The 12,559-nt window shown below is 38.0% G+C and overlaps 1 protein-coding gene across 3 annotated transcripts in view; it reads right to left on the reverse strand.

Annotated features, from left to right (window-relative positions):
- The window catches only part of LOC114248347 (uncharacterized), a 138,833-nt gene that overhangs the window by 32,494 nt on the left and 93,780 nt on the right, over nucleotides 1–12,559 (reverse strand). For all 3 annotated transcript variants that reach the window (XM_028181558.2, XM_089740334.1, XM_089740335.1), the window contains 8 exons: nucleotides 9,339–9,545; nucleotides 8,555–8,683; nucleotides 7,458–7,557; nucleotides 6,567–7,250; nucleotides 4,764–6,325; nucleotides 3,622–3,764; nucleotides 2,637–2,837; nucleotides 1,021–1,147 (listed from right to left, as the gene is read on the reverse strand). In XM_028181558.2, the coding sequence (XP_028037359.2) occupies nucleotides 1,021–1,147; nucleotides 2,637–2,837; nucleotides 3,622–3,764; nucleotides 4,764–6,325; nucleotides 6,567–7,250; nucleotides 7,458–7,557; nucleotides 8,555–8,683; nucleotides 9,339–9,545 (3,153 nt within the window). The remainder of the gene's footprint in view (nucleotides 1–1,020; nucleotides 1,148–2,636; nucleotides 2,838–3,621; nucleotides 3,765–4,763; nucleotides 6,326–6,566; nucleotides 7,251–7,457; nucleotides 7,558–8,554; nucleotides 8,684–9,338; nucleotides 9,546–12,559) is intronic.

Raw genomic sequence — 12,559 nt, forward strand, 5'->3', positions numbered from 1 at the left:
GTGACTAAGCTAAACTTAAGAAAAAGTCAGATCGGGATTAACTAACAGAGAAGAAAATGGTATAAATAGATCTATTTGAAAATTTATAAGAAAAGCAGAGTCGAACTATCATTTTGTTTCGGACAGGTTTGTTAGACTGTCAATGACTGTCGCTTACTTGCTTCACAATCTAATAAAAGTTTTGTCAAACAATTGCTTAAAAAACACAATTGTGACACAACCTTAAGTATGACAATTTATACCATAGTTTATTTGGAATTTGATATTTCATAAAAAAAGCTAACCTTAATATTAACATAAAATCAATGTTTTCGACTTGGAACAAAATGGCTATTTAAAGAAAAGAAAAAAGCGATCCATCATTAATTATTAGGGTTTTAGTAAGAACACGTCTTTGTTCCTAGATTATCGAAGGCGTTCGTGAAATTTAATTGTGACCGTGTTTATTTACAACTGTCCCACACAGATACGAGCGACTCTAGCTTTTAGCGAACCTATCTTTAACTGGTACCTCATATATGCCCAAATTTTAACAAAATCAGAGACGCATTTAAAGACAGTCACCGACTGTGGGCAATGTTACCATCGTTTCGTCATTTCTTAAACCTAAAACTCAGTAGCATTTTTTTTATTGCCTTTTTAGGCAGACGAGCATACGGCCCAACTGATCGTAAGTGGTTACCTTCGCTCATGGACGTCAGCAATGCCAGAGGCAGAGCCAAGCCGCTGCTTACCATTAAGTACTTTCCGCAAGCCTCGTTTGAAGAAGGACATGTCATAGCGCTTGAGAAACACCGTGGAAGAGAGTTCATTCCAAGGCCGGATGGTACGTGGCAGAAAAGGTATTTGGAAACGCACTGTCGATGAACGTAGCGGTTCTAGATAATATGTATGTACTCTGCTCCAATGGCGGGAGGTGCGATGATAAAAAGGAGATGAGGGCAGATAAGGGAGATGTGAAGATAGCATTTTAACATATCACTTTGTTTTTATACAGTGTGGTGTAAGTTTTAGGCTTACCGGTTTCTTTGTCGCGGGTACCATCCGCGTGCTGGCCCACCAAGCCGCAGCAAGTCAGCACCGGTGCACACGCCGGTCGGACCCATTATCGAACCGCGACCGTACCCGCCCAGGGTCACGCTGCTCCCTGTACAAAAACCACCACAAATCAATAAGACAGCGAAATCATCCAACCGACAAACAGTTCCAAATTAAGATCATCATTATCATTCTCCTCCCCTTTTCCCAATCCCCTGGGGTCGGTGCAACAAGTTTTCTCCCTCCGTACTCCTCTATCATATACCATTTCTTCGCTCACTCCCCTCTTACACATATCATCTTTCACGCAATCCATCCATTTTTTCTTAGGTCTCCCTCTTCCTCTATATCCTTCCACATTCATAGTTAACACTTTCTTACAAAGCTCATTTTCATTCCGTCTCATCACATGTCCACATCCCAAACAGGCACTTCTCAGCTTCTTTGTCAGAGGTGCTACTTTCAGACTTTCTCTAACATATTCATTCCGTATGTATCGTTTCTCGTTACTCCATACATCCATTGCAACATTCGCATCTCGGCTGCATGCAATCACCTTTCCACTTTAGTCCAAATTAAGATATTCTGAGGCTAATGAAATGCATTTGAGGACCTACATTAAGCATCGGTTGGACACGGCTTAAAGAAGAGATGCTAAATTATCGAATGAAATGTGTATTCTTATTTGGGAAATTTCTGTTTACTTTCAAAATTTAATAGATATCGTCAAGAATAACTTGTCAATGTGTGTCAATTATTTGCAATTCTTGTAGTGGTCGTGTAGAAAGAAACATTTAGATGCGATTTTTTATACAATCAATGAATTTTAAATACACTTTTTCGTTCTATTGTATAAATGCGTGAAAACTGTACGTCTGCGTCGTCACCCTTTTATTGTTCGCTTTCTAGAGCTGGTTACTTTGAAAAGCCAGCTATTATTGGTAAGACCGATCTTGTATTTAAGTTGGTTTTGTTTTATCGCAAAACACAAATTATCTTAAATTTGAATAATAAATAAAATGTCAATATAATGTACATAATTAGTTTATAATGTAATTATTTAATGCAGATAAATTTATAAATAAATAATTTATAGTTATAAATTTACAAATAAATATTATGTAACTGTTTTATATTGACATCAACTTTATCATTGAAATGAAATATTGCATTTGTTAGAGGAATAGAGAAAAAAATTTTGGGAGTACACAAAAATATAAGATCGGGTATTCGTGAATATAATTATTCGAATTGAATATTCGAATAATTAGATTCTAATTTCTAATTCATTTACTTTAAATATACTGTAGATATTGGATCATTTTTAAGATACGATTTACAAGTAATTTATGTGAAAATATAAACACTTAAGACTCCAATTAAAAGAATAAAAAAAACAAGTGTTCCTTATAATACATATTATGTATTATACTTATTATAAAATTCTATATATAATACATATGTACATATGTATTATATATAGAATTGATTTTTGCAAACAGCAGATCCAACCTTACTGCTTCAAACAGTCTTTAAAATGAAGCAAACAAAAATTCAGAAATGCAGTGAGAAGTTAGAAAAATATAAATGAAATTTACCTATAGACTGCATTGAGTTGATAGTGTTAGTTCTCGGGGGCCCTGTGGAATTCCTGGGCGGTGTACGTGGTACATCACAACCGCGAGCGAATACTGGAGTCTCCGGGAGGCTGGCCGAGGTCTGCAGGGGTCCGCGGCCGCCCGAAGCCTCCCTGTTCTGACGCTGAAGAGTTCGACGACGAGCACCGCTAGCATTAATGTCTGAAAATGTTAGTCAGTACAGAAATTTATTAAATAAAAAGCCCTATTTTTATTTGACGTGTTTTTAATAAGCTTTTATTAGCTTCAGACGTATATATGTTAGTATGTAACGGAATCTTTGAACATGATTTTGACCCCCTTCAAAACGTTGGATTAACTTGAAATTTGGTCTCCTTATTAAGGAACGATGACAATCCAATATTTAAAAAAAAACAATTGAAAAAATTTAAATGCAACTAAAAAATGAAAAATAAATAATAGTTTAAAAAAACTAACAAAACAATGCGTGCTTTTCAAGATATTATCAAAATAACCCTTCTACTCATGTCTGTTCATAAAATATTTATTATAACTACTTATACCATGCACCCCACGCTTTTTTACAAATATTTTCCTGTGTAGTACCGTGTTATGTGTCGTCATTTTGGAAGCAAGATATTAATAATTAATAAAAGATAAAACGCTGTGTAATATTCTTACATCTCACAGATTTTTTCATTTAAAAACTATGGGATTTGAGGTCTTTAGTTTAGAAAATTTAAATACCGAACAGTGTTTTTTTTTGTGTGGGTGAACAAACGAGTTCACGCTCCGGCTGGTATCATGCGGTTTTCGGCATTGGCTTATCGAGAGCACAATGTGAATGCAGCCATGCGCCCTAACCCGTAAGATCCAGTCTTGATTGCATTTATACGCGTTCGTGGTTAGGGCGTTATTTAGAAACTTGATCTATTTTCAATTAATTTCATTAACTTATCTTACTGAGGCAAGTTCAAGTATTTACCTGTAGGCAACGTTCTGCGATCAGTAGATCCACTTTTAAAGTTACTGTTCCTTCTGTTTTTGTTGTAGCTGGTTTCCATCGATCTCGTCTTTAAGCTGTTAGTTGTATCGCGGTGGGGCGGTACTGCGGGGGGCTCCGAAGGCCTGTAATATAAAATTCATTTTAATGACAACGAAACATTCAAAATTGTAAAAGTACTGACGGTAGAGCGTAATGTGAGCCGGCACGGGTAAGTACCACTACCCTGCCTATTTCTATCAATCAATGCACCTAACACGTACTTTTCTGGATCATCATAGGTCGACTGGTAGAGAATGACCCGGGCATTAAATCCGCCAATGTGCATGTCCTGTTTAATACGGGCAGTGGCGTCTTCTGAGCTCGCTCAGGTAAGTACCACTACCCTACCTATTTCTGCCGTGAAGCATTTCAGTTTGAAAGATGGGGCATTCGTTGTACTGTAAAAACTGAGATTTAGAAAACCGGTCTCAAGATGGACGACGGCATTCACATGGTGGCAGTTGATAGAGACCTAACAGCTCAAGGGCATCTGCTTCGCGAATACATCTACTATCAGATCGGATTGCGAACCATTAGGTTTCACTGTGAACTCTTTTACGAGTTCGACTAATACTCCATAGTAATACTCCCAGGGTCCCCTATTTCCTTCTGGCTCATGGAGATTCCATCTAAATCTCTTGTCTTGATTTGCAATAAAAACTAGCATAACACGTTCTATAACCATAATATTTTATGAAATATTTATAATTTAGTATTTTCTACTTTGACCCGATCACCAAACTTCACAGGAATATCCCTCTACGTAAATAAACTTTTTTCCTGAAAATTTCTACGACATCGATCCAAATGTTTAGAAATCTATAGTGAATATATACACATGCATATGAACTTTTATTTTGATATATATTTATAATAGATGATTTTTTTAAACATATTATTGCATGAACCCTATTACTAGTAGGTTACTTAAATAGACATTAACTTGTGAAACTCCTCGAGTGTACACAAATGGTACGTAAATTGTGATCGGTTCCTACTAGTTCAGAACGTACTTCAGGATCGATCTATGGTATAAATACACCATTACAATACTGGGTATGGAATTTTTATAAAGACTTTACCTTCTTTTAGAGTCCATTGTCGTAGTCGGCAATGTGTCTGATTTCTTCAAACGTCGTTTTTCGGTCGGTTGCATTATTTCGGTATACTCGTCATCAACTTCTTCAACGGGGGATGGTGGTAATGGTGGGAATATTGGAGATTCCGGTGTCAACGGCAGCGGTCCCAGCTCGTGACCTAGATTTGGAGATGGAGGCAGCGGCGGATGTCTATATGAATGTTCGACGATTTGTACGTTTAGTGGGAAATCTCCACTGCTCGATACAGCAGAATCAGATGATGACGGCTGCCTCATTAAGCCTACGGGAACATCTTTGGCGCTAGTTGACTTGTGCATGCTGTTTGATCTCTTGGTGCGATCGCGACGATCAATCGACCGTTGGTTTTGTATTTCATTGTGGCTTGACGATTTTTGAATGTCATGTCTTTTCTGTCTCTCTCTAGAACTATAACGGTAATTGTTTTCTATTATATCGTTAGGTACTTCATCACAGTATTCATCCTTATGAATATTCCAGTCTTTTTGTAGATACGGATTAAAGTGGTTTTGGTCCCGGCCTTGGCTGAGTATAGCGCTAATGTTATTTTCAATTTTGCGCAAAGGCGAGGTGTCGCCGCTGGAGCCAGGATCACCACTTTCCTGGTCCTCCTCCTCCTCAACGGTGGTGATAAGCGCCTGCCGACTGGCACTGTTGCTCTCCCCATCCGGGCCAAGGCTCGGCAGAGAGACGACTCTCACCATATTAGGAGGCACTGTCATTAATTCGTTAACTGTCTCGTTGCACTCTGTTGGTGGTGCTTCTTCTACTTTACCTTCTCTAATCAAGGATTGAATGTTGTCGAAAGTCGATGAGTACTTTTTAAAGTCCGTAAATCGGTTTTGAGGTGATAATTTGTTTTGCACCATGTTTCCTTTGGTATGAATTGCTTTATCGTTGGGAATTTTCCTGCTTTTCGGACTGTGTCCGAAATATTCTTGTGTAATGTACCTCTCCTGACCATTATTAAGATCTAAGCTGAGTCTCGATTTTGGTGAGTTTATTTCTTTGCTCAATCTGGAATTTGGAGTGCAGAGATCGATACTATATCTAGAATTAGGTGTGTTTAGTTCCCTACTCAATCGCGAATTTAAATCTACGCTATATCTCGACTGAGGCAAACTGAGATCTGAACTTGGTCTGGAATTGTAGGACCCAACCGATCCGGAGCCACTTATAGACAAACTGAACCCATCGATAGACTTGTCTGTATCCAAACTCCTATTTAAGTTATGATTGTTCAAGAGATTACTTGTGTTCGCTACTTTATTGGTGGCATTTTTATTGAAACTGGGCAACTGTTTTCTGGTCTTTCCTTTTCTTATAACGTATGTGCCACAAGCAATCTCCTGGGTTCTTCGATATTCTGGCTCAGCATCGGATGTGGGTGAGGGTGGTTCACACTGAGTGGGCGGTGGTGGTGGTGGCCAATAATCATCTCCCCAATCGTCATCAAGTCTTTGAGGTATGGAACTGGTACTCGAATGTGATTGTTCTCCTGATTTTCGTCTTCTTCTTCCAATAACCTGAAAGACGGTCATCAAAACTTAGTTGGGATCGTTTAATGGTATTATGACAATTTTACCTTTAACTGAGCAGAAAGCAGACTTTGACTGAGGAAACAATTTCTGTTGCCACTATAGATGTCGCCGTTGAAAACCGCTACCATAAATTATGTTAAACTAAGCACATTTTAATACTTGACTATAAGGCGAAATCATAACTTATGATTAAATATTTATTTTCAAAATAATGTGATTGACTCACTTTTGTGCTTCCTGGAGTGAGCAGAGGATCGTCACCATCAAGTGACACTTCCCAAGCGATAGAATTGCGTTTTGATGGTGTTGTAACTGTCGGCGGCGGTGGTGGGAACGATTCTTCCAGGGAATCGTCTGAAAAATGTTCTTCCTCGTTACTCTTGCTAGAACTCCTTCTATTACTTTGCGGTATTTCCTCCGTGGATCCCCTACACACTTCTCTATGTCTTTCCATAGAACCGGCGAGAGTCCTTGGCGGAATTTTGCCTTTAGGTGACAGCATTTCTCCATCAGATTTACTGTCACGTTTAACGTTCGATTTCCTCTCTGAGCTTTTCGTGTTAGACGGTGAAACTTTTTGAATGGCGTACGTGGGAGAATGCACCTGTTTGTGCAAGTTAGGTCCCGGATAAATGGTAACTGGATGTTCATTATAAGGCTTATCGTTGAATTCGGCGGAGAAACCCATGAAGGGAAGCAATGGGGGATTTTCGAAACTGGGTGATTTCTTTTGGTTGCATATTGGAACGTTATGCCTAGGAGGAAGCCAGGCATTTGCCGCGTCAGGTGCAGGCCGGCCGCCGTGACCTAGAGATGCAAATCTGTGCGGCGGCACAGGAGGCTGTTGCAATTTGAAGCCGATGCTGTCATCTTTCTCCCAACCGTACGGACGTTGGTGTTTTGTTTTCGGCTGAAATACATAAATTTAACGTCTATTATTTCTTGATTTTAAGAGTCAAACTATTTTATGTAATATTTTTGGGGTGTTTACTAAAAAATTACACTTACAAATTATTTATTGTAAATAATAGACTTGAATCATAGAATTTCGATCGACAAATTATTAAGTATATTAGAATCTACTAATTATTAGTTGGGTTGGTTGGCCTATACTTACAAATGTTGTTTGCGTAGCTGTGGTTATTCCATTTATACTGATAATAGATTCTAATTGGTCTTCTGATTCACGTTGTTCTATGACTTTCGCTGGTGATGCCCTGAAAAGAGAGAGATGATGCTTAGATCCAAATATTTAGTATGGAGCTTTAAAATCTCGATATGTTAATTCTTTTGATATTAAAATATAAAGATATGCTGGAACATCGAGGTTAGCAGTACGAAGAGCCTTGATTGTACACCTGGTATAGCCGAAGTGCTTAAATGTTTATTTTATTTTATTATTGCTCAGATGGGTGGACGAGCTCACAGCCCACCTGATGTTAAGTGGTTACTGGAGCCCATAGACATCTGCAACGTAAATGCGCCACCCACCTTGAGATATAAGTTCAAAGGTATCAGTATACTTACAACGGCTAAACTACTACATTACTACATTCCTCCACGTTAGTCCGTCTTTCAACAAATACATAATTAGCACTGAGTCTTCTATGACTTCTACCATATCTACTTTATTGTCTGTTAGATATTAGGAAAAACTGCGTTCTCTCCATTAGCCAACGTACACATATGTTGCATTAGCTTGCTTTTTAGTGTACGTTAAAATAAATGACTCGCTGTTTTAGTCTGTTACTAAAGACTGACCGATGGTTAGATAGCGTAGAGCACGACCTCAAAGTTATCAGTGTCAGGAACTGGAAGGAGAAAGGCTTGAACAAAGCAGTCTGGAGAGACATACTGGACCAGGCTAAGGCCCACCCTAGGCTGTAATATTTTTTTTTATTACTTAGATGGATGGACGAGCTCACAGCCCAATTGGAGTTAAGTGGTTACTGGAGCCCATAGATATCTACAACGTAAACGCGCCACCCACCTCTAGATATAAGTTCTAAGGTCTCAGTATAGTTACAACGGCTACTCCACCCTTCGAACCGAAACGCATTACTGTTTCACGCCAGAAATAGGCGGGGTGGTGGTACCTACCCGTGCGGACTCCCAAGAGGTCCTACCACCAGTAAAACCTAAGATAGAACTGTAAGGCCTAAGATGATGATGATGATGATGATGACTAAAGACAGAGTTAGAATTGTTACGTACTTAGGTAATAATGTCGATATGATTCGTTCTGCTTCCTCGGGAGGCGGTGGCGAGTGCAGCGACGGCGCATCCGGCAGCGTAGATTCTTCGCGTTCCTCCGTAGGACGGAATCCCAGCGCAAACTTCGCTCTGTAATTTTGATACAAAACTATTTTACTTAAGCGAATTGGTATTTGAGGTGCTCGCGGTCGTTTGTTAGAAAACGCTAGGCCATTGATTAGTTTTTAATCTTTAATTTTAGTATTTAGCCTTTTAAACAACTCGCAAAAATACGGTCTTGTACAACGCATTTGTTAAACATAATTTATACATAAATTGAGTGAGCGTAAATTAACTGTTTCCTAGAAATAATGTAATAATGCAATTCTTAGTACATTTGCGACCTCGATGACCATGGTTAGTGCAGCACGATCGAAATTATCATTGGACTTAGAATAATTAAAGACAATACATATAAAATTATTGAATGTACATATTTTAATCTCCAAGTTGAAAACTATATAGCATTTAAGGGTTTTTTTTATTTAAAACTAAATTATATTTTAATAATATTTTAAGACTAAAATTTGGTATTTTATTGGGGTAAAAACAACTTCTCATTAATTAATCCCAAATTAGTAGATTTAGTCTTTTAGGTGTCCGCTATGCAACAAAATAGGGTACGCACAACATGCATGCCTGTTATAAATAGTTTTATGGCTTGTCGGCGTGTAGACATGTGAAAGGCTATGATTCTATTATTATATGTGTTTAATGATATATTGAGGTTTTAAAAAGATTTCACCTCCTCCCGTTCATGCTCATGTATCCATCGTCCTCCGAGGTATGACCGGCGAGGGGCGAGTCGTCGTCCGTGGCGGGTGTAGCTGGAGTTGCGGGTGTAGCGGGTCCGGCCGGGGCTCGCGTATCCAGCGACCGAGGCTCGCCCTCGTCGTATTCACTCAGCACTTGGTCCAAAAGTTCCAAAGACCGTTGAACGTCATCACTCGCCCTGAAAAGAATAAATAAAAAATTATTACTTCTTTGTTAGATTTTTAAGCCGACCGAATCAAGAAATCTCGTAACGAAAATAAAACCTAAAAACCCCACTCCGCTTACCATGTTCGCGTTCCACACATTCACACGTTGCGCTTGTGTAGTGTTTGTGAATAAGCGCGCGGCGTGACGTCGCACTGCATGCGCATCATGAAAAGTCTGCCCATCTCTCTCTCGCGCGGTCTAGCTTATGAGTTTGAAGGGGACATTTAATGCTTTGCTTCTGTTAATGTTAATAAATATAGCGTGGTCTTATTTTATTACTGTTTTAATATGAATTATTATTGTCTAATTATAATTGCATAAGTTGATAAATAATGCTATGCAATAGCTTTACCGCGGCAGTCACCGAGTGCCAACGTGTTTTTTTTTCTAATATTTTTTCACGGTATAAACTATAGTACAATTATTTTGTCCGTGCAGTTTGGGTCATAAAACATAGGCCGGCTAGGGCGGGGAGCATGTTGCGCGGGCGCAACGCCATTATCGATAAAAACAAACGAGTCATCGAAGTCATGTACACGGCGGCGGGGCGGTGTACGAAGGAAGGGTGGTGAGACATTTTTATGTTATGAGTCATTTGTATTTAACTGCAAATTATAGTACATTATGTCAAAGAGAAAGGTATTTTTATGCATTCGTTCTCTGAATTTCTTTAGTGACACAATGGCTACTCCTTTGCTTTCTATCAAAACGGCAGAATTTATTCAAAATAGTATTTACACGTGTTGTTGTCACTGAAATAAGAATAGATCCCGAAAAGTTACAAAGTGTTAATTTCTGCCGTTCTCGTGAACTTGCTGCGGCGATATGTGGTATAAGTGTTCGATTAGTGATTTTTTCTTTCATTTTTATCATTAACCTACAAAATGACAAAACTAAATACACTATCGATAACGCTTATCGACAACAATAATGCGCATCACTATGCCCGTCGATAAGGCTCGTGAGTGGGAGAGAGAGCGAAATACTCGCTTCACCGCTCCGATTTTTTATGACCCAAACTGCACGGACAAAATAGTTCTACTATAGTAACTGACAACCCTTATAGTTTAATATATAGACCCTTATAGTTTAATTAAGAACAAAAAATCTAATAAATGTTTAGGGAACCCAATTTGCAACCTCGCAATTTCCGTATGGTTTTCTAGTTGGTTTCCCATACTAAATAAGACAGTGTAACAAGAAGGCGAGCGAGGTCGCGGCAGTCAATTCTCCGAGATAATGGTAAATTGAACTCATTTCCTTCATGAGCGCCACTCGGCCCGCTTTCGGAACACTTCCTTAACGGCACCATTAGAACCGAATTACAGGATAACGATATGGTAACGGTGTTCCATCATTAAGTAAACTATGTTTCATTCGTTCTAATACTCCACCGGTTTTTACGTAGAAATACGCTTGCATTTCAATACAATTGCAAATATTGTATTACGTAATGCTGGCGGGAAACTTGTTATTCAACTAATAAATGTAAAACAGCTCTAGACTGCAGTAATTTGATCAAATGGCATGAATATTAAAAGTGTACAATCATTCCTGGGTTTGACCGGATATTTCAGAAAAAAATTACAGAATTATTCTATTAATTACTTAAGAAAGAAACAATATTTAATTTTGATAATGAGTGTGAAAAAAGCATTTGTACAGCTTAAAAAAAAAGAAAGTATCAGAGGTAAGACGTTCAAGATTAAGACGAGAAATAAAATTAATTGTGAAACACTTGAGGAAGTATTGCTTAATTCTACTTGTACTACGCCATTCCACATAGCCTTTGCGCTGAAACTTTTAAATATTTTATGGTGATCTGTGGTCCGTTTTGCTTTATTTTTATAAAGTACTAGCTGACCCGGAAAACTTCGTAGTGCCTCAAACGATAAATAAAAGACCTAAACTTTTGTATAAAATAAACTTAAAACAAACAAAAGGAATCCGTCCGACGGGGGACACATCAAAGGGAAAACAAAATTGTTATTTTTATTTAATTCCGAGCATTTTCATATTTATCTACCTTTTAAACCTTCTCTGGATTTCCACAAATAATTCAAGACCAAAATTAGCCAAATCGGTCTAGCCGTTCTCGAGTTTTAGCGAGACTAACCAGCAGCAATTCATTTTTATATACTTATATATAGATTTATATTTAATCATACAAAGAAAGTTCCGGTTATTAGTTCTTAAACGACGTACTGCTCAATAAAAGACAAGTGTAATTTACGAAAATAAAGCTAATTCATAAATTATTAGTCGTGAACCCGTCTGCCGCCCGATACAAGCTTAACGCACATTAAAATTCAGTGTATTGTAAAGATCGTGTGTCCCCTGTTTTGCGAAGTGGTTCCAGCGGATGGCACAAAGCAACCCTTTTGAAAGAAGAGCGCACTTGCAACGACTCTCGATCAGCTCTCGGCATATACAGTGGAGGGCTCGCTTCGTTCTCTCTTATATTTTTTCAATAAAGCCGGGACATGGGAGACGTAAATAGATATAACAAAGGAATATATAAGCTATTAAAAATACATGTTTTAAAATATTTTGTTCCAAAATTTAGACGCAATATACATTTGTAGTAAATGTTTTGTAATTGTTACCTAAACAAAAAAACTAGAAATTCATATATTAATAATGCATAATTTTTATTGTTTTATGGTATATGTCATGAATATGGCCTTTTTTATATATAAATCACTGATGAAATCTGTCAACGCACCCGTCGCTATTGCTAGTTGTATAGAATTCTTGAAACCGCTTCGGCGCGACCATCCTTGTTTGATGATACTAAGACATAAACCTTCCTTGGAGCTCTAACAATAACTGTACCAAGTTTCATTACAATCGAATAAGCGGTTTAAAAATTCATAGGTGATAAACAAAGGGCAATTCAAATGAACATTGATTTTTTCTAATTTTAGATTAGATATTATTAAAGACGATAGAAGTATAATGGAGCCCGTCCACAGTCTATCGTAA

Source organism: Bombyx mandarina, chromosome 04, assembly GCF_030267445.1.
Source record: "Bombyx mandarina strain Sakado chromosome 04, ASM3026744v2".
NCBI classification, from domain to species: Eukaryota; Metazoa; Arthropoda; class Insecta; order Lepidoptera; family Bombycidae; genus Bombyx; species Bombyx mandarina.